Source organism: Mus caroli, unplaced genomic scaffold (genome assembly GCF_978045245.1).
Source record: "Mus caroli unplaced genomic scaffold, Mus_caroli_1 scaffold_4, whole genome shotgun sequence".
NCBI classification, from domain to species: Eukaryota; Metazoa; Chordata; class Mammalia; order Rodentia; family Muridae; genus Mus; species Mus caroli.
The window spans coordinates 77581971-77605705 of NW_028227259.1; the positions used below are offsets into that span (position 1 = coordinate 77581971).

The 23735-nt window shown below is 38.2% G+C and overlaps 1 protein-coding gene across 2 annotated transcripts in view; it reads right to left on the reverse strand.

The window, feature by feature from the left end:
• Positions 1 to 2144: 2144 nt before the first annotated feature.
• Positions 2145 to 23735, reverse strand: part of Chic2 (cysteine rich hydrophobic domain 2) — a 39564-nt gene continuing 17973 nt past the window's right edge. The window contains exons 2-6 of one of the 2 annotated variants that reach the window (XM_021163817.3): positions 22756 to 22810; positions 22463 to 22618; positions 6896 to 6952; positions 6674 to 6733; positions 2145 to 2399 (exon numbers count right to left, since the gene is read on the reverse strand). In XM_021163817.3, the coding sequence (XP_021019476.1) occupies positions 2349 to 2399; positions 6674 to 6733; positions 6896 to 6952; positions 22463 to 22618; positions 22756 to 22810 (379 nt within the window). In that variant the 3' untranslated portion in view covers positions 2145 to 2348. The other variant, XM_085836766.1, reaches the window with a different exon arrangement.

A 23735-nucleotide genomic window follows, 5' to 3' on the forward strand; every position in this document is an offset into this window, starting at 1 on the left:
AGTGATATACCAAAAAAAAAAAACCATAGGTCATTCATTAGCTTATAAATAAACATTGGGATTTCTGGCCAGTAATCCATTTTATTTTATTTTATTTTATTTTTGGCCAGTCTAACCACTGCCTATGGTTCATGACTTACAGACCTAAAGCCAGAGAACAGGAGCTAAGAAACATCCCCAATGTTTCCTTGGTCATATAACAAGGTTCACTGTAACAAGTTTGCTTTAGACATATAATTCCCAGCACATGGTAACACTATGAGCTATGACCTGAAACTTTAAATGTCCGGAGCACGACTGGTGTGTGGTAACACACACATGTGCACCCTAGTTTCTCTGTGTGTGTATGAAGTATGGGAGTGCACATTTCTAAGGAATTTTTTTCAGCACTGAAGACATTTTTAATTACAGTTATAAAAGCTTTTAAAATCCTATACTTAATATTAATTGTGAAAATATTCTTACAATGTAATTTTGAAACTACAACTGGCCAACAATAAAGGGTAAACGACCTCTGCACTCGGTCAGTCTCCTCTCAAGCCCACAGCTGTGTCACTCTACAGATTGACAGCTGTACACAGGGAACACTTGCATAGACTGTGTGGTCATCGAGGAGTTCTGCTCTTTCTGAAGCCTGAGGCTAATTCAGCTCTGTGTGAATATACAATCACTTCACACTGAAACACTGCATTTTGGAACCGCATTACTTTGAACTACACTAATTATGGTGGTAGGACACACCTACCCTGGATAGACAAACGTTAAATAAAGATGTGAAACCATTAAAATCCTTTGCACACTTAGTGCTTCACAGAAAAGTTTTCTATGGATTCAAGCTGTTAAGTTCCTGTGGTGGGGGAAGGAGCTGGGGGTGGGCACAGACGGAGACTTCCTTAAGTCAAAGTTTTAAAGACAATTCCTAAAGTCCCATATAGGATATGAGATACTGGCATTTAGCTATTAAAGTGTGTGTGTTTGTGTGTGTGTGTATGCACAGTACTTTAGAGAAGTACAAAGCAACACTTTTTTAAAATATAGGTATATAAATTAACAAAATTGGTATTTAAAAGGTTTAATACAAGGGGGAGTATCAATTCTTTTTACAAATTATTAAGCATAGCTTATATAATTTCAAACGTTATTCATATTATTGCTCTAGACCACAATGGTATGTATGGAACAAGTTCTTGACACACATTAAAATGTGTATAATTTTAGGCTTATAAAAACCAAAGTCTACACATAGGTCATTCAGAAATCTATAGTGTGGAGATATGTACAACCAAGCAGAAAAAAAATACATGTATGTGTATATTTAAAAGCAACAAGCTAACCTGATCTGAACTTAAATATCCAATTTTCAATAAAATTAAGTATGTAACTAGATGAAAGTGAATGGGAAGACTGAAAATAGTATTAAATATCCCCTCTATTTCTTAGTAACTACCTGCTCTATATAACTATATACCAGTGGGGTATCAAATATCAGATGATTTTTAATTCTAGAACTTTTTCTTTCCAAACTATTCAGAAACACATCCGTTCTACAATTATGTTAGATTGGGACACGTTTTACCTTTAACTTTAGAAGAACAATCCTCTACTTCAGTAGGTAAGTAGACACTAACTGGAGCACAGCTTCCTCGCTGCCCTGTCCACTGGAACTCGGGAGACTGAAGCCACTCTATGCTGAGCCTGAAGTCTAGCAACCATAGGCACACGCACACCATTTGTGATGTGTCTACTCTAAAGAAATGACCACTTTTGAAGACAGGTATTTTCAAACCGGCTGCTAGTTCTTCATAAGGCTAAGCTGTATCTACTGAGACAAAGGATCCGGAACTGTGAGGTTCCTGGGAAGGTCAGCTCAGGGCCCAAAAGACCATATGAGAAAATTTACAGTTTCCAAACAACTGCTGTGGCCAATTCTAGAGGGAAGCCCACAACAGTGCATGAGCATGTTGTAACAGATAATATGCTTCTCTATGGTAAGGGACCAACAAGTAAAGGACTGTGTGTGTGAACCTTGTTGACAAAATAACAAAGGCTGCCCATTTTTATGCTAAGTTCGAATGTATTTTTTTTGAGAATACAAAAAGTAACCCTTGAAAATCAGAATATATAACAGAAAAGAGCACAATAACTTAAGTATTAAACATCTGTATGAAATAACTTGCAAAGTTTGACAAATATGCACACATAGAACATGCGGTTATTTAAAAAACAAAACAAACAAGAACACCACCCGATTCTGTAGAACCAGCATCATGTCACCAGCAGGAGAGCACCAAGCAAGGCACCATTGGAAAGACAACACACTTGGAAAGTCTCTATAAATAAAGCAAATGCTAATCTGGTCGAAAAATCGGTGTCTTTGGTAAAAATTCTATGAGGATGACCTGTAAAAGGAGAAGAAAAAAAGTTTTAAACAACTTAAAACAGATTTTTTTTTTAACCTTAAAACAACATCAGTGGCACAGTCGTACCCACTGGGAATGGCGAGCACATCAGTCTTAAACCAGACCAAACCAGACCTACGACCACAAGGCGCTCTGGGAAAAGCAAGAAGGGAGGGCACAGTGGGACAGAGCAGGGACAAGAGGGTAAGGGAAGAATGCATACAGACCAGACACATCATATACTACAGAAACGTCATGATGGAGCTCAGAGATAACAGATGCATGCTAACAAAACAGTGTTCTTTTGGAATCCATGCATATTTCAAAACTTTAATTTTATAATCTTTTTTAATGACAGGTTACTATGTGACCCTGGCTGGCCTGTAGCCTCTATGTATATCAAGTTATTTGCTTCTCCAGTGCTAGGATTAAAGACATGTGCCGGAGCGTCCACCCTGATCTTGTCATTAAAACAGACATTTAGCTGATAGCCTAGAACCTCATCGATGATTCTGGAGGCAGAGAGGCAGAGGCAGGCATGTCTTTGAGTTTGAGGCTAGTCTCATCTGCATAACCAGTTTCAGGACAGTCAGGGATACACAGTCTCACCCCCCAACCCCCAAATCCCTTTCACAAATTAAACATTTTTATTGTTAAAATTTTATTTGATGTCAGTAATTTCTAAAGTTGGAAGCTCATTTTTCTCACAAACTTTGTCTTGACAAGGGAGGATCTGATCATGTGCTCAGTTAACCTCTTGGGTTGATTTGCCTCAGGAAAGAACACTTCCATTCCAGGTTAAAAACACTTCTCTTTCTCTAGTTACCCTACAGGAAGGAAGCCTTAGGTGAAGCTACTTCTTAATGCCCTGGGACAATGGTTCTCACTGAGAGTGAGCCTGCTGAGTGCTCACCTGCGCGAGGGAGGAAGTAGAGTATCTCTATCCCTCTACCCACAACAAAGGCTCCACTAACACTAAGATGAGGGAGAAGAGAGAGGGAGACCCCTGTCTTCTGGAACCATGCTCACTGCACGCTTGAACCCACACCAGCTGTGGTTACCTGCACTACATTTTACAGGTCAAGACTCCAGGGCGCCTGTGGAAAAGGGATCACACAGCCTCACCCCTTACTGAGGAGTTCCTGGCAATTCATACATAGCTGCTGGGAGACATAGGTGCCTAGTCACATAGGCACTGGGGAAGTTGCCCAAGATCCAGTAAATAATCCTTTACTAATGCACAGGCCAGCACCCTGATGAAACCCAGCAGGTTATTTTTTAAAACAAAGAAATGATAAGTAACAGTGAACAGGAGGAAGCTGTGCAGGGAAGAGGGTTCCTGAGGAGTTGGGAGAGGAAGAAGAAAGAGAAACTGAGGGGAAGGGTGACAAATACACTGTATGCATGTTTGAAATTGTCCGAGTATAAGGAAAACCAATGTTAACATCGGTTCTCAGGGCTGGAAAGACAGCTTAGTAGAGCATTGGTTGCTCTTATAGAGGACCTGGGTTAGGTTCCCAGCACCCACATGGTAGCTCAAAACACTAACTCCAGTCCCAGCATATCCAACGCCCTCTTCTGGCCTTCAATGGCACCAGGCATGAATCTGGTACACAGACACACTTGCAGCCCAAACACTGATAAAACAGAAATGCATCTTTCCAGAAAGTCCTTTTCCTCCACCCTGCTTCTTCTTTGTGCTCCTTTTCCCTGTTTCTCATCATCTTCACCCATAAATAGACTGGACCAGATGGAAAGGTTCTTTGTAGCTCTAAAAGTTAATGATTCACTACTTAAATGATTTGCAAGTTCATACTGAATTAGTACTTAGGTAATCAAACACATCTTCTACTGTAGGGTTTTTAAATTTCAGGCTTCAGGGGTGAGCATACCATATTACAGTATAAAATTTTAAAACGTGAAACAGTAGTTATTTTTTATTTTATTATTTTATGTGCATTTTTCTTCATGGATACACACACACACCAAAACAAACAAAACACATGTGTATGCCTGGTGCCCTAAGAGATTAGGAAAGAATGTCAGATAGTCTGGGCTTAAGCTGTAGACAGCTATGCAGTGCCATGGAGCTGCTGCTGACTGGCCCTGGGCCCTCTGTAACTGTAACAGGTGAGTGCTCTTAACTGAGGAGCCGAACCTCCAGGCCAATGTGGCTGTTTTTGAGTCCGAGTTTGCCTTAGTTTTTAAAGAACAGTCTTCTGAAAATGATTTTGTTCACAAACCCCACAAGTACTTCATACCCAAGTAACAACAACAAAAATAATAGTTTTCATTGGTATTTTTTGTTATTTTATTTCTAACAATCAAAATATAATCAAGGGGGAGAACCTTAACAAAAAAGTTGTATAAAGCTATAGGCAAAAGTGTATGCACAATAGAAAAGTTCAAATTAACTCACTAAAGAGGCATTTTCTCCTTACTAGACTATGTGTGGTCATATTTAAATGCTTTAAAGAGCTTTTCAAGCTTTGTTTATTCCTATTTTTAAGTACCACAAATACACATATTCTAATATCTTTTTAAAAATCACTTTAAAATCAATTTTAAGCCAGGCATGATGGTGCACACCTTTAATCCTAGTATTTGGGAGGCAGAAGCAGGAGAATCTCTGCGAGTTCGAGGCCAGCCTGGTCTACAGAGCAAGTTCCCAGGTAGCCAGTGCTACTCAGAGAGAAATTGTCTTGGGGGAAAAATAAAGGAGAAAGAAAAAAAAATTACTTTTTGTATACCTTCTATGATTATGTGACATACAATTCATTTAAAAGTGCTTAATTATATAAAATTTCAAGGTAAATTAAAAATTTTCATGACGTATACAGTTCAGAATGTTTTAAAGAACTACTAATTTAATTGTAATGAGAGAATTTCTTAAAGATAAAAGAAAGTCCAGTGTATATACTATATGAATGAACATTTTTCATACAGCTCCACTTGGAAATCACAGAATTTAGATTTTTCTTTTCCCAATGCAAGAGATCCAACCCCTTGTGTGGTAGGCACATGCTCTATCATTGTACTATATTCAGTTTGGGATTGGCTTTTTTTTCCTTTCCAAAGTATATTTAGAAACATCAAAGAGTAACTAAAGCTTCATGTTTAAGTTTGGTGTTTTGGTTTATAAATGCTTAATAGCTAATTATTATTATTATTATTATTTCATGAAACCTTTGAAACGCCCCAAATGGCTATGGCTGTTCTCTCAGTAGGTAATAGACCTCTGACCCTCAATGATGAAATGATAGCACCTGCCAGGTCAAGCTCACAGGAGTCTTTCAGCTGTTTCCTTTTTATGGTTATAAAAAAGCAGCATGTGTCTTTCTCAACCTCAAAATTAATGTGATGTCATAAAAGTAAACCCTAAATTACTTAGTTTGTGAACAAATCGTTTGGAGGTTGCAGAGAGAACACATAAAATATCTCTGATGTTCAAGAAGAGAAAGATTTGGCTATTTAATAATGAAAGAACCAGAAAATGGCTTTATGATCATGTTCAACTATTTAAACATTTTAAAAATCAATCTGTTACACACACACACACACACACACACAATATGACAGTTATTTTCAAAGAACAGAGAAAATTTCTCAAAAATATAACAGTGCATCTTTCACAAAGACTAGTTTCAGTTTCAACAATTAACTCCTTTCTTAAATCTTTCTCTTTAATCTAATAGCCTCTACATGTTACACATATGTAAGTGTAGGCAAAATTAGCCATCTTTTAGAGGGCAAGACGGGTTGGCCAACATCTGTTTACATTTAAGGTAAGTGTACAAAGCAATGTTCTAGTAACACTTTGGAAAACCCACCACAGCCATGAGGAACACAGACAGTCAGTCTATAAAGGCGTCTCAGGCTCCAGCGGCCTGGCTGGAAGGTTCTCTTCCATACTTGGAAACTCATTAGCATGATATAAAACGCCATATCTGACGTGCTGCGTAACCAAGGTTGTGGTTATTCTTTATACAGCATCTAAAATTTCACACTCCATCAACACATGTTCAGGCCATTTTATCTTGGCAATTAATTTATTATTTTTCAGAACACAGTGAAGCCTTGTTTTCAAGTCATTCATAACTTTATAAATCAGTCTTGCACATGAAACCCAGGCATCTGTGAACCGTAGAAAATCCTTGCACTAGGGAGATTAAGCTCCTGACACCTTTGCTGATTAATAATCATGGAAAGAATAAGATCAGAAAGAAAATAAATGATCATTTAATAGAGAAGCTCACAAACAGCCCTTAACTTACATATTCCATCATGTTGTTCGTTTCACATTTCCTTTTGCTCAGTCTCCAGTGCAAGCACAGCTAGACATGAGGATGGCAAAAGAAGAGAAATGAGCTCCATTTTCCTGGGCACAAGACTCGCCCATTCGTCCACCTTTCATATTTTCAGTCCAACAAAAGCATCTGTTTCCATACTGTGCAATTCAGACCCAACAGTAAGAAGCTGCTCCCTGCAGGACTCACCTTGTGGTATAACCTATTGTTTTCCCATTCTAATAACTTCTCAATCGATCTTCGTGTCTGGAAGACAAATGAGGGGAGAGTTTACTCTTGACTGGTTTTAGAAAAGCTGTTTTGCAGCTGCTTTTTGTGTGAAAAGGGAAGAAGTATAAACCCACGACAGGGCAAGAGTGGTCTGTATTCCCATGCTCTAGCACTAAGCAGCAACCTCATCACAAACAGTAGTTTGTAAACAAACATGAATTTTCTTTTAAATATATATATTTTAAAAGTATTTTGCACTTACTAGCTTCTGATTTAAAAAAAACTATTAGCCTTAAAAGCAAATATCATTTGCCAAATTTAAACTTAAACCCCTACTTCTTTAGGAAACATTTCGCAGTATTTAAATAGTAATGAGCATTCCTTAATCTCTACTTTAAAACAATAATAATTTAAATATTAGCTAACAAAAAGCATATGGCCTTTAGGGTAAGTCTAAAAACATAATAATTGAAGGTTAATAAAGGAGGAAATGAGCTACAAAACCAAACTGATTTTAGGACTATATGAGAAAACCAGTATGCTGGTTAGTGCAGTTTCCAAACAGAGCCAGACTTTTATTTAACGCACCATGAAAGTAGTATCTGAGACTACAATCCACTTGGTAATCCAACAGTACTGTTCCAGGCGTCAGCTGAGCAGCTGACTTCCCTAGGCTGCTGAAATGGAGACTGCACAGCATGGAAGCTTCTTGCTTGGAAGTGTGACTACAGAGCTAATGCGTGGAGCCAGGTAACAGGGTGAGACTAACACTGCAGGTGTGGAAGAGAAAGCACTGCCTCGTGATCAACTGAGCTATGATGCAGCTATGGCTTGAAGGAAGAGATGGCCACTGATTTTGAATGTAAGTAAATAATAATATATATTATATATTTGTATATTATAAATAAGTAAATAGGTAACTAAATAAGTACTGATAATCACATAAAAACTTGCATGCCAAGCAAGAATGAGTGAGGTGAAAAACTGGTAGGAACAGCTGGTTTTGAAGACTGTTAATAAAAACATTAGGATTTATTTAAAGTCTCTACTGAGTCCAGTTCCAGCATTACATTCACTTCAGCATGCTCAACAGCTATAGACATTGATGTCACATAGATGCCAATTATAATTCATAGCTATCAACAAATTACCACGAGTGCTTATATTTTCCAATTTTATGTCACAAAAATAAGAAAATCAACTACTTTCTGACAATAATATGTCAATGACTAATTTATTACAGTTTTGAACAGTCTTTTTGGCAAGAATGTTGAAGAGAAAGTGCCCTTGTTAGCGCTGATCAGCAGCTCTCACTTGCTTCTTTGTAAGATAGCCTTTTAGAGGCAGCTCTCCTTTTAAATGAAAATAGGGCAGCAGTTATGGTCACACTTTTTGTTAATTTAGTTGCCAGTCAGCCCCAAATCAAAAGAAAATAAGGCTGCAGAGTGTAATTAACATTCAGTTCAGTCGTTTTGTCCCTTGTCTAGCCCCCAAGCTTTGTTAAAATTGCCATCTGAATGCTGAAGGCTGTAGGGAAATCGATTTGATTCTAATCGCACCATGAAAAGAACATGATCTAACTGCTTTCAGCCCTCCGTAAATCTGTACTAGGTCTTTAGCACAATGCAACTTCCAATTTAAAAAGCACTGAATGTCTCGTCAATGACTTTGTGAAGAAAAAAGAACAAGGAGCAGACATAAAAATTCCAATAGTTGTTTAAGCATTAAAGTTCATTTGCATCACAGCGAACCTGAAAAGGGCTGACCTCTCAAACCGCCTCTCAGGTCTATGAAGTTGTAGCCTTGACAAGCTCACATTGACAGAGCTCATTGACTCTGAAAGGCTACTCTATCAATGGTGAAAAATGGCAATAGGTTCTCCTATGAGCAGGCATCTGCCTGCCCACCCGCTGCTAAACCAATGGTAAAACCATTTCAAAACCTGAATCCACCTTGTAATCTTCCTTTCGAGAATCTTTTAATAATAGATTAAGATTACTATACAATTTACTGATGGTTTAAAGGGGATGGGGTGAGTTAAAGAAATAGGGTAGGAAGAAGTAGCTTTAGAAGTCTGTTATTTAATATTAAAATTACATAAAGTAGTTCCTAAAAACTTAACTATATTCTACAAATATTTATTACTCAAAGTATTTTTTTTTACCATACCATCAAGTTATCAGAATTTTAAGAGATGCTATACAGTGAGATCATCCCATCATCATACATACATACACACATACACATGGCATTTACCAATTTAAAATGAGCTTTTACTTATATCAACTACTGTACCAATATCTGTATAAAAGATAATTATGAAGTATGAATCTGAAATTCTAAAATATTTATGTAGGAACTCTGAATTTATTCTTTGCCTCTAATTAGGAGCTTAATGATAGGGTTGGGTTTAAATAATCGTAACCAACAATAATACCAATTTTAAAGCAAACATTTGCTATGTCCTATTCTGTATAATCATCTAAATATTCAGTATTTCTATACTGTTGGAGTGTGAATCAAAGCTGTGAATTAGTGCTTCTTACTCTAAGAGTTCTCTCCTGCTTGCCTGACAGGTGACAAAGGCCGCTGCACGTGCAGCTCAATCCATCACTGCACTTGACATGGCAGTGACTTCCAGTGAGGAGCAGGTGAGAGCACACAAAGCCAGAAAGGACCCTTGGTCTGAGTACATTTCTAGCACACTGAGGTGACAAAGCAGAGTGGTTCTAGTAATAATTTTTTAAAAAGTAAAAAAGAAACTGCCACAAATTATTTGTTAGTAACAACAAAAGATCAAATTAAATGGAAGAAAAAAGGTTTAACCATAGAGAATGTTTTATACTATGCAATTATTTTTAGTTCACAAAAATCAAAATATATTTTCAGGATGAAATACAATACTAATTTGGCAGATAGTGGGGAAAATATGACATTTCAGCATTATGAAAGCTATTTCAAAGCTTTTAAACTTCAGAGAGAAGAAAGCACATTTTAATTACAGTCATCTAGAAATAAGAGTTAAGAGTTTATGTCCACAAGGTTGTCAGATAGCTATTCTAATGAAATAAAAAATTCAACACAGTCAAACCTGCTATCGATTTACTAGACCAGAAACCTCATCATATAAATACTTGTCATTGAGTTTTACGTGATTATACTGCTTTGCAAACTCAAAGTATTTTAAGTTAATATGGATCAGAAAAAAATATACAAATCATGAAAAATGAAATACCAACAAAACATTATCCTTCTAGGCTACCTTCTAAAAATAAGTCATATTAGCTTTCTTAAAAGAATGTAGTGCTTGGGAAAAACAGCAGGTTGATAGCCATGGGAACTAAAACCCTTCTGTCTAGCTGAAAGCACCGGAGAAAGGGCAGTGAAGGCAGGCTTCAGTACAAGTTCCCTACAGTGGCCTTAATCCTTTTCAGTACTCACCCTGGGGTGGAAAGACAAGGTTAGTAGTTCTTTACCACGAATCTCCAGTCCTTTTTGCCTAGGCTGCCAACAAGAAACCTACTTTTATCACATGGAGTTTTGAGTTGAAAGGGCCAAGACCACCAGCTTACACCATGTAAGCAAAACAAGTCTTTGTGAGATGCTCTCATGCAGTGACCCTGATTGAGAATGCCAGTTCCAAGCAGCTAGACCCCATCAACCTGCCTCATCAGAGCCATTTTGAATGACAATTTTAAACAGTAATATTAACATATTTTTCATTTCAACATCTTTACGGTTATATTTTTCCTTACTGTTAGCTAGTTCTAATACAGTTGCTTGTCTATTCAAGAGTGACTAAAATTCAAAAATACTTCAATTACTGAACAGGCAGTGTAGACTTAAGCTAAGCATTTGGCTTTATTTTTGTTGCCTTCGGTACAACTGTGGAAAAGAGTCAGAACATAAAAATTACAAAGAAAACGAAAAGATCAGAATTCATAAGATGGCTAAGAATATTAATCAACAATAGTAAATATGGCATACAGTTTTTAAATTCTAAAGAAGAACTGAGAAGTAATTTAAAGTAACCCTAAAATAGTAAAACATAAACCACAAAAAAACTACTAAAATAGAAAATTAAGATTTCCTCAAAATTAAATTTTGATTTGCTCTAAAGCCTTTTTGTTATTGTCCCTAAGTGCTCTACCTTCCTAAGGAATTATTACTGCCATGCATGGTCCACACTCTGGGCCACTAAACATCCCTAAATTTTCCAGGACAAGGGACCAGTTAGACACATTCACAATCAGCTACTTGGGAAAAAAAATGGTTTTTAAAATTTTTACAACCATTTACAAAAGTTCAATAACTTAAGCCTGCAATTAAAATTTATTTGAACTAGATTTGTTCATTATATTAAACAATGTCAAGGCAAATTTCAAATGTTCAAGATCTTATTTAAAACATTTTGAAATCCAAACTGTTTGTAACTCATCAATTAAGATTTAACTAGAACAATACCGGTAAAGCATTTGTGATTTTATTTTTAACCCTTACATGTTTTTAAATAAGGATCTGTGCTTATGCATGTATACAAATGGAAACTGTAGAAATAAGTGAGACAACAATGGTTTTGAGGCTTTCAGAAGGAAACTGTATATAATTTGGAGCGAACTACTTTGATTTAAAGAGACAAACGATTCACTTCTGTTTGTTCTGGATTAATAATGTTAAATCCCATATTCCAGTGGTAAGCTGAAAATCAGAAAGTGTATCTCAATGTAATTACACATACAAAAACTGGAATTTGCCAAGATAAACAAAAATATGAGCTGATTCCTCAAAGGAAATTCCTTTCCTATATGTAAAAACTCCTCTAAAAATCTACATATGAACACTGACTTTCAAATAGTGTAGCCACAGTGTTACAGTAAGACAGCCTTGGCCAACGTGTGGAGCAGTTAGATGGGGAGAACCCAACAACTGGAGACATGTGCCGAGTAGGAACACTCAGGGTGACTTTAAAGGAGCCCAGTAACGCACAGTTGCATGACATTTCATCAGGTTAGCAAGTGCATCTTATTTTTTTAAAAGGCTATACTGGTATTTATGAATAATAAAAGTTTTGAACTTTTCCAGAAAAGTACACATGAACACATACATACATAAAATGCTGCACAAAATTTTAAGGAAATTGATATTTGAGAATAATATTTGAAAAAATTTCCTTGGTAAGATTTTTTTAAACTAAAATTTAATTTCAAGTAACAGTAGAAAATCAGAAAAACTTCGTAAGTCAAATAACTTTTGTTAAAAGATACAAATGCCATTAAGGAGTTCAAGGTTTTGTTTTGTCTTAGTGAGGAAAGATGGACAAACTAGAAGGCTCCTGCTGTAATAAGACTGTAATAAACAACAGGAGAAACAAAAATGAAAGCAACAAGTATGCAGCCTGTCACTCAGGAGTCTGACCAAGCGAGGTGCTTTGCTCCCAACAAGACGATCAGGCAGCTTGAATTGCTTTCATTTTACATACAAAAATGGAATTCGCTAGGACAAGGAACTTAAAGCTACAGTAGAGCACAGTGGTGCTGTGACCTGAAACCAAGGTTATATTCTAGAGCTACCAACCTCATGTCCTTTCCGTCAGAGGGCAGAACTACGAATATGTAAAGAATATGTTTCTGAAACTATCCTAACAGAAATGTCAACTATTACATGCAAGTTGTCTAAGCTACTAACCAGGTTATCTGCCTTAAATAACCAACTCAAACTAAAAGTATGATTAATATAGTCAAGAAAACAGAAGAGAAGTTCTGATTGAAAACAGAACTTCAGAAGAGAATAGAAATGTATAAAAACATATGGACGGGCTGGAGAGATGGCTCAGTGGTTTAGAGCACTGACTGCTTTTCCAGAGGTTCTAAGATCAAATCCCAGCAACCACATGGTGGCTCACAACCATCCGTAATAAGATCTGATGCCCTGTTCTGGAGTGTCTGAAGACAGCTACAGTGTATTTACATACATAATAAATAAATCTTTATCAGCCAACTGAACAGAAAAGGGAGACCACATCTTTCTACAAGCTACCACATCAACAATATCATGCTGAGACACATGTTAAAATTGCAAATGTTGAGTTTTAAGCATTCATAGTGTTACTGGAACCTTACAGATGCATTTGAATCTGAGAGCTAGGAAAATGGTCCAGTTAGTAAAGTGCTGTAAGATCCCAATAACACTATTAAACATTTGCAATATTTTTATTTAATTAAAAACAGATGATCAAACCGGGCATGGTAATGAGTACTAAAAATTCCAGAACTGAGGGGGCTGAGGCAGGAGGCCTAGGCCAGCCTGGGCTCTATAATAAAAATCCTATCTCTAAACATCAGTACTATCCCTATGAATACCTTAATTTACATAAGAGACACGTCCTTTAAAATGAAGCAACAGTAAATATACTGTTCAGCTACAAGCAGTCTTCTATGAGAGCACTTTTCTAGAGTTACTAATTTAAGACTTCAAAAAAACAAAATCTCACAATAAGATTTTAATAAGGAAAGAGCAGACATGCCCAGACCCCACACCTAGAATTAGATAAGCAGCAGTCACTTCCTTCAGTTTGGTCTCCTGTTTCTTGCGCGCTGCATTAACATTACATGCACTCTCAATCTCTGCTTTCTCTTTGAGATGATTTTATGATTTTTAATTGTGTGTAGATGCGTGTATCTGTATCTGGGTATGTGCACATGGGTGCAGGTGCCTGAGGAAACCAGAGTCATTGGTTCCCCTAGAACTAGAGTTATAGAAAATGCCCTCACAGACTTGCCAACTGATAAATCTTATTATAGAGATATTCTCAGTCGGGTCCCACTTCCCAAATGACTCTAGCTTGTGTCAAGTTGACACAAAATCAACCAACATAATAGCAAAACTTTGTCTCAAAAATAAAATAAGTATTTGTAGGTTGGTATCACCACTCCAGGTAGGAGCTAATGGGAGAGGACCCAGGGATAGACTTATGGCCTGAAAGACAGAGGTAGAAACCAGGAAAAAAAAGGCGCGGGAGGGGAAGTGAAGGTAGGAGTGGGGAAGGTTTGGGGGTGGGACTTCAGGCATGCTTTTGTCTTCCTGTTTTAACAGCATACTGGTATACAGAACTGTGTCTGTGGGTGTGAGCGTGCTTTATCTCTTCCTCTGTTATTCAAACATGATCTTTTCTAGCACACCTACTCTTTCCAGACTCCACCACAGTCAAATCTCCAAGTCTTTGGTTGTGGCTACTAGTTTCTCCTTGGAGACCATGCACAAAATGCCCAGTGTTGAGTTTGTGTATTGACCAGTGATACAAGAGGAGGAGGAGGAGGGAGAACACATGGAGTTGGGTGGGTAGAGAGATGGGGAGAAGACAGAAGAGTTGGGGGAGGGTAAAAACATGATCAAAATACATTGTATAAAAATTTTAAGTAAGAAATCTTTTAAAGATTTGTTTTCAATTATGGGGAATTGGCACACGAACGTGTGTTTGCTGAGTGTAGGTGCCAGTGAAGGCCACAAAGGGGCCATCAGAGTCCCTGAAGCTGGAGTTAACAAGTGGCTATGAGCTATGACATAGGTGCTGGGAACCAAATTCAAGTCCTCTGCTCTTAACCACTGAGCCATCTCTCCAGCTCCTGAAAGCCCTTCTTCCTCAATGAAAAATGGCCTATGCTATTTTCTTCTACAATTAGGCTTTAATATATAATTTCTGCCTTTACATTGAGGACTCCAGTTCTATACTTAACTATTCTAAAAGTATCAATAAAGTTCAGGGTCAAGAGTATTGACTCTGTTGCAGGGGAGACTTCTCTCTCTCTCTCTCTCTCTCTCTCTCTCTCTCTCTCTCTCTTTCTCTCTCTCTCTCTCTCTCTCTCTCTCTCTCTCTCTCTCTCTCTCTATTTATTTTTAGTTTCTCGAGACAGGTTTTCTCTGTGTAGCCCTGGCTGTCCTGGAACTCACTCTGTAAACCAGGCTGGCCTTGAACTCAGAAATCCGCCTGCCTCTGCTTCCCAAGTGTTGGGGCTAAAGGCATGCGCCACCACTACCTGGCAAGGGGAGACTTCTCTTTACAGGACATGATACATAGACATACATCCAGGCAAACTTTACTCATACACATAAAACCTCAGTGAACAAGCTGAACTTAAAATTTACATGGAAAAACTAATCATCAAAAAAAAAATAATAATAATCTTGGAAAAAAAATTCTCGAGGCAGAAATGTAGCACAGTTGGTCCAGCCCTGACTCAGTTGCAAAGCAGAGTCGGCTCCCAGACCCTAATAATAAGCACATGCCTGCAACTGGGAAGGAAATAATGGCAGAAAGATCACAGGGTTTGGATCATCTTCTGCTACACTGTAAGCTAAGACTAGTCTGGGCCACATGAGACACCAACTCTAGGAGGATGGGTGTTGACACACAAATTTGCAAGATTCACACCACTGAACATAATTCTAAAGTAAATAAGCTATAGTAAGTAAGACAGTGTGACAGTGAGGTTAAGAGCAACACCAATGGAACATAATGAAATTCAGTAAGAGATTCATACAATTATGACTTATAAAGCCGAGAGAGTCATATGTCAAAACATGAACTTTGACCGTCTCTTCTTGTCATACCTATATACAAAATATGGGAGAGATCAAAATCTTCACCACTTTGCTTTAGGCGAAAGAGTAGACATGATAGTAAAGGCACTTTTTTTTTCTTTTCGGAAACAAAATTTCACTACAAAGCCCTGGCTGGCCTAGAACTCACAATGTAGACCAGGCTGGCCCTGAACTCACAGAGATGCACGCCTCAGCCTAATATAAACTGGGATTTGTGAGCCTGGCATAAAAGCACAATTTTTTAAGTGATAAACTAGATCACCAAAATCAAACCGTCAGCTCTGCCAAAGACACTGCTAAGAAATAGGAAAGACAGGGTATACGCTAGTATATGCTAGAGCTGACACTCTCTAACGTCAGAATTACATTAACTAGTCTAAAGCCTGCCACAGTGGTGCATGCTTTATACTCCCAACATGTCAAAGACTGAGAGGCAAGATAATACTAAATTCAAGCCTTGTTATAGGTTACATAATGAGACACTGTCCAAATTTAACAAAGAAAACACCATTTTAAAGAGATTCAAGGTTGGAGAGATGGCTCGCAGGTTAAGAGCACTTCCTGTTTTTGCAGAGGACTGGGGTTCAATTTGCAGTGCCCACATGAGGCTCACAACTACCTGTAACCGGTTCCAGAAGATCTGATACCCTCTTCTTGCCTCCATAGACTCACGCATGCATGTGGTACACATAATTCACACAGGTAGACACACAAACAAACAAACAATAAAAGAACCCTTTAAAATATTCTTTTATATTCTTTACCCTGCCCCCTCTTCAGTGCTGGGGTTCAAAGACAGGTCATTCTGAATGCTAAGTAAGCACTCTGTCACTTAAGGAAATAAACTACCTTATACTAACAAATAACTAGTTTTAAACAGGCAAGATGTCTTTTCTTCCATCTTGGAGTCACGAGGTCTGCTGAGAAAAGGACTTGTAAAGGCAAATATGTCTACAAGTCTTTGAGGCCATTTATTTGTTAGCTGTAGTTATGGGGTCTCCAAAATCAAAGGGACCACACAGCTGGTCTAAAATAAAAAGTATTTATGTGAAATCAAATTCTACTTGGGTAAGAAATATAATTTGTTCAAAGTAAACAATAACATAATCCTTCTGGTGACAAACTGAGAAAAACCAGTATAATTTGGGATTACCAGAGCCCAACAGTGGCATAGCTTGTGTCAAATTCCAAAGCAACCTTCCTGCTTTCTGCTAAGGTCATTGGACGAGAATCTGAGTGATGCTACATCCTCAAGGATTTAAACTAATGACAAGTAGATAAATAAAAGTAGGTCAGTGCTCTTACAATAAATAAATAATTGAGAATGCTAAGTGTGCTGGCATCACCTTTAATCCCACATGCTAGCATGGAGTAGCAGGTAGATCTTTCTGAGTCTGAGGCCAGCCCGAGTTGTGAGCTGCTGTGTTAAAATCAGGGGGAAGAGGGCAATTTGTTTCCACTGTTTCATTTCTTACTTTGTTTTGTTTTTGTGGTACTACAGGTTGAAAACCTTGCACATAGTAGCAAGGCACTCTACCACTGAGAAATACCTCACAGCCCTCCCTCCAATACTAAAAAAGAAGATGGACAAGTAGCAAATAAACACACTATCTACCATTACTCAGCAAGAGCGGGGCGACAAGAAGGACCACAGCAGACCATCAGAACACTGCCACTGCTAACCACTACCAAGCCCTGGCCGGACACTGAGCAACTGCGACTCCACACAAGGCTTGTGTGGATGCAAAGCACTCGCCACTCTGGAATAGAGTTTTCTTTTTTACAAGTTTCTCTTCTTAAAATAAAGCACACACTTACTATGTGACCCAGTAGTGTCACTTTTATGTTCACATGAAAATAAAGCAAGTCTTACTCAGAATCACTAAAGCCACACACAATCCAATGTCTTCCAACTGACAATGGTTAGACAAACTGTGAAGGACTCAGCCATACACTGGAGAAGATATAGTAAAAACTTCTTACAATGAAAAAGGAACAAACCACTAATATAGAAAACTAAATAGATACATTTCAAATGTGCTGAGCTAAAACAAAAAAGTCAGGATGGAAAGGCTACATAAACTAAATAATCTCACTGATACAATACTCTAGAAAAGACAAAACTATACGGACGGGACAGACAGATCAGTGACCAACAGTACAAGCAAGGCTTTTTGGGAAAAAAAAAAATGCTATGTACCTTGATTATGAGTAGCTTTGTAAAGTTGCATTCATAAAAATTATAAAGCACTACAATGGAAATTTACTTTTTTTAAATTATAAAAAGTAATTCTCAAACCCTAAGGTAGTATTAAAAGAAAGGCAATCTGGAAGGCTTAAAAATAACTGATAATAGCAGATTGTTAACAGAGTCTGTGGAACATGATCTAGGTGAGAGGTGAACCAAGCTGGAGACAGGGCTTTTTTAAGGGGGAAATGGGAGGAGATTGTTGTTGTTCTATTTGAGACAACATCTCACAGTATAGCCCCAGCTGGTCTCATTCTATGTAGGCCAAGCTGGCTTCAAACTCGGAGATCTAGCTGCCTCTGCCTCCTGAGTGCTGGGATAAAAGTTGTGTATCACCACCACCTGGCATCACGTTTTAAAGGCAAAGCCATTTAATTACTTAGTGATTACAGTGAGGAAGATGATGAGCTTTCAGTTGCATAATAAAGTGTACTTTTAGTCCTGACTTATACTGGAGTCAGAGACCATCCCAGCCATGTAAAAAGATTCTGGGTTACACATGCAGAGACAAGAGGGGTTCACAAGCTAAACACCAAGCCACACTTTAGCCCACTTTTAAGATACTAATGCCAAGTAAGTGTGTAGGTGTGTGTGCGGGTGTGTAAGTATATGTGTATATCTTTGCATGTCATGATGGGGAATCAAACAACAGACCTTGCAATCTTGGGCAAGTGTCTTACCACTGAACTACATCTCTACCCCTTCAAGGTCTCTTAATAAGGAGTGCCTAGATAGAACTGTCAGAGTCCACAAAACCGACAGGAATAAAACTGCATCTTGATATTGATTGATTGATTTATGTATGCATACACTGTCACTTTCTTCAGACACACCAGAAGAGGGCATCAGATCCCATTACAAATGGTTGTGAGCTACCATGTGGTTGCTGGGAATTGAACCCAGGACCTTTGGAAGAGCAGACAATGTCCGTAACAGCTGAGCCATCTCTCCAGCCCTGCATCTTGATTTTTAAGCTCTAGTTGAAATGCAGCTTCTTTAGCTATCAATATGAACACTAACTGGAGTGACCAAACAGGAATGGCGCTTTCATCACTTGTAGAAATCATAGATTCTTTCCATCAGACCAGATCACCATGGATCTGTTATTTTATTTCATATATATTAATAAAGAACAATTTGATAAATTTGTTTTAAAGCATTTTAGAGGTTTCTTGGTTGTTTTGTGGCACTTTGCTTTGTTTTAGAACAAAGTCTATTTTTATCTGGCAGGAAAGTACACACTTAGAGTAAGCATAGAGTAAGCCAAGATGGAGGGACAAGTCCCTCAAAGCTAGATCTATAGTTTGGGTCTACTATTTGTCCTCCTCTTGCCTACGCTGTAGGGTAGTCACTGTCCTGGAATAGGTAGAGGCTTCATAGACATCATCCTTACCCACAATTCATTCTGATACACTAGATGTGTTAGATCTAGGACTTCATATAAAAGTGTAACTACTACAAAGTTGAACTTGCTAGGGGGAAAGAACAATAATTCCTTACTATATTCTTCAGGAAGGGTTTCCACAGAAGCCAAAAGGAACCTGCAGAGACTAGTTGCTGTTCACAGAGGCCTGCCCTTCCTCTACTTTGGTTACTTTGGCTGTCTCTCATATCCCACCTGTAGGCACTCTTATTTCTATTTCCCTAGCACTAGTTTTAACCCTATCATTTCCCCTCCAAACCCCAAGGATCTGAGATCCGACTGACTGGCTGCTTCTGCTCTAAGGGGGTCGTCACTTGGTTGGGTTCTCCCTGAGTCTTGCTTGTTATGAGGAGAAGAGATTGGTAAAAGGGACATCTAGTGTGGATGGGCCTGGAGTATACTGTGGCCTTTGTCTTCTTTTATGACATTCTCCTTTCCTAGTTCTCAGTGAAGCCCTCGCAGCTTGCACATTACCAGAATGTTGTCATTGCAGTCACTCAACAGCATCTTCTCACGTCTTCAAATACTTTCCAGCTCCTTATTTTAGTTGTTTGATATATAATTGGGGTTTTGTAATCTAAAATATTATTTAATGTAGTATTTAGAATATATTAAATGTTATACTAAAATAGTACTTATAGGCTCTAGCATTATTAGACTACCAGAGTGGTCCATGACAAAGAAGGGTTGGAAATCCCTGCTATCTTGTCTCCCATCTTTACAAAGGTGTTCTAGTACTCTCCATACATTCATGACATGGTACAGAGAAGTTATACTCAAGGCAGGAAATGTATAGAGAACTATAAGGTTTCACTTTTGTTTTTTAAATATATAGCATCCACATATTAAAATATCTTGTATTACTCATTTAAAAAGTAAAAGAAGGGAGGAAAGAGGGAGGGAGAAAGGGAGGGAAGGAGGGAGAGAGAGAGAGAGGGAGAGAGGGAGGGAGGGAGCTAGGGAGGGAGGGAGGGAAAGAAAATATCAGACCAGATCTGAAAATCAAGGCCAGATCCAACAGACAAAGCCCACCACCGTAACTACATGAACTGGACAGCCACTCAGACAACAGCAAGGCCTGAAATGAGGAAGGCAGTGAGAGACAGGGCCTAAAGAAAATCAGAAAATACAACTGTGAATCCAAACACTGCCAGACAGGTTTTTTGTGTGGCCTAGAGGCAATCTGGCAAGAATTATGGGGGTAAAAAAGTCTCTAAGAAAGTAGGGCCAGCAAAAAACACTTCCGCCACACAAGCTCAATGACCTGAGATCCACCCAAAACCCACTCAACGGCAGAGGAGAACTGACTGCACAGTGTTGTCCTCTGGCCTTTAAACACTTCCGGCGGTACCTGCACCTCCCATGTTCAACACACAAATAATAAAATAGTTTATGAGAAATGTAAATATTTTAAATATTATAAAAAAATAATACACAATTCTATTATGAAAGCATCATTTCCTTTCTAGCAATAAATCAGCTCAAAATTTTTCAGTAGAATATACCTCTAACTCTATAATAGAAGTCAAGTAAGAAATTAAATGTGGTTTCCTTCATTTCCTCGCCATTATTTAGCACAAAAATTAAATGTCTCCACAGAAAAACATTCAAGCCAAATTGGTTGACACCTGGCCCCCTCCTTTGGTTTTCCAGGCTGGCATTAACTTACTATGTAGCAAATTCACAATCTTCCTGTCTCAGCCTGAGTGTTAGGATTTCATACCTGAGTTACCATACATGGCTGAATATTACATCAATTTCACACGTGTAAGTATAATATTTAAGATAACAAAAACAATGGTGACATGTTAGGCATGGTGGCACATGCCTGGAGCATTTGGGAGGCAGAGGAAGGCAGATCTCTTAGTTCAAGACTAACCTGAAGTGAGTTTCAAGCCAGTCAAATCCAAGGAATAAAACAATGTCTTCAAAAACAAAACAAAAACCACCCAACCAACTTTTGATTTGTATTATTTTGGCATATCTATAACTAACATCTTGGAACTTTTTCATTAAAAGCAATGAAAATTAGGTTTTCCAATGATTTTTCCTAATCAGAGTCAGTGTATATTCATTATAGAGAAACTGTAAAGTACAAAAATAAAATAACCCGTATTATTTTACTGTAAGCATTTTATCTCCTCCATGGGTACTCTCATAGTACTAGTAATAATATTAGTCACTCCTTATTGACAACTTCTGTTATGGGTTGGATTTGAAGGACTCCCTCCAAAAGCTTGTATGTTAGGGGATGGAGAGGTGAGTTGGGAGTACTGGCTGCTCCTGCAGAGAACCAGGGTTCAATTCCCAGGACCACTAGCATCTGTAACTACTTCCAGGGACTCTGACAGGATAGACCACAGAGACTCAGGTACTGAACGTGAGTGCACAGGAGACACTGACGTACACCAATGTCATTTAAAAGTAAGAGGAGAGCTGTGCGATGGCTCAGCTGACAGCAGAGCTGGGGAGACTGTGGACTGGAAGGTGATCTGGATTACAAGGAATACAACCTACTCAACAGACTAAATCACTCATAGATTCCTAACATGAAGGCATATTGGAAAGTGGTTCAAATGTCTAGACATAGGATCTAGAGGAATGGGTAGGAAGGACTCTGTTCTTAGGGGCTACATCTTGTTCCAATCTCCTCCTTCCCTCTCTGATGCCTGATGACTACGAGGCACGCAGCTCTACTCAGCCATCATGATGGTTTTGCATGGTCAGGCACAGAAGTAATAGAGTCAGCGTAACAGTCCATGACTAAAATCTCTAAAGCCATGAGCCAAAGTACACAGTTCTTCCTTTAAACTGTTTCTCTTATACTTAAAACAGCATTGAAGCTGATAGAATTTCTCATAAGCTGTTCAGCTAAGAGCTTTATAAATACTATTTTACTGTATCCTTACAATTCTACTCAAATCACAGATGAATATTATTATTTTATAGCTGTATCAATCAGATTTAAAGAGGTTCAGAAGTATGTCCATGGGCACAGAAATAAACGGTACCATTCTAGTCCATAATTAATGCATACATATAGACATAGGGCTGCACCTTTTGACTATAATTTCCTAATGCACAAAAATTATGACTAGTGTTACACAGCTGTTTATAATATTTGAATATATGATTTAATTAATCTTGCTTTACTATATCAGATTACTTCTATATAGTATTCAGAACAGTGTGGTTCATTAAACAGGAAAAAAAAAGGTAAAAGTTAAGACTTGTTTCACACTTCTAAATGTAAATTAAAAGACATAATTCAACTTACTCTTTTACTGAGGCAAATAACTGGCCACATACTGCACCCTAACGTGCAGCAGCAGCACAGGCAGCCACAAAGCAACCACCGCACGTTAACAGGAAGATTCTTCCTGAGACAGCTGTTAACTCTGTTGATGCTGGCTTTAAATTCTTCAGGAGCTACCTACAGGAAGGGAAGAAACGTAACACTGAGATGCTGAGTGACAGTAAATGGGTCTCAGCACACATGAACTCATTTCTATGAGAAACTAATTTGAGATATATAAACAGTAGATTAATAACAATAAGAGAGACACTCACTTTTCCAGTTAATGAAGAAGGGAATTCTGATTCAAATTTGTTGCTCAGTCCAAATCTGTTTTCAAACAGGAAAAAATATGTTATATATCACTGTGCCAACATCACAGATGCTTAAACTATCTAACTTAAAGGTGGTGGAACATGGAACATGGATCCCTCACAGAGTGTCGAAGACTGAGTGAAGGTCTAAGATACCTTTTCTAAGTTGCTCATTAAGATAATCACAATGCCTCTGGTGGAATCACCATGCCTGACCTAAAGCTGTACTACAGAGCAATGGTGATAAAAACTGCATGGTACTGGTATAACGACAGACAAGTAGACCAATGGAACAGAATTGAAGACCCTGAGATTAACCCACATACCTATGGTCACTTGATCTTTGACAAGGGAGCAAAAACCATCCAGTGGAAAAAAGACAGCATTTTCAACAAATGGTGCTGGCACAACTGGCGGTTATCATGTAGAAGAATGCGAAATGATCCATTCCTATCTCCTTGTACCAAGGTAAAATCTAAGTGGATTAAGGAACTCCACATAAAACCAGAGACACTGAAACTTATAGAGGACAAAGTAGGGAAAAGCCTCGAAGATATGGGTACAGAGGAAAAATTCCTGAATAGAACAGCAAAGGCTTGTGCTGTAAGATCGAGAATCGATAAATGGGACCTCATAAAGTTGCAAAGCTTCTGCAAGGCAAAAGACACCGTCAATAAGACAAAAAGACCACCAACAGATTGGGAAAGGATCTTTACCTATCCTAAATCAGATAGGGGATTAATATCCAATATATATAAAGAACTCAAGAAGGTGGACTCCAGAAAATCAAATAACCCCGTTAAAAAATGGGGCTCAGAACTGAACAAAGAATTCTCACCTGAGGAATACCGAATGGCAGAGAAGCACCTGAAAAAATGTTCAACATCCTTAATCATCAGGGAAATGCAACTCAAAACAACCCTGAGATTCCACCTCACACC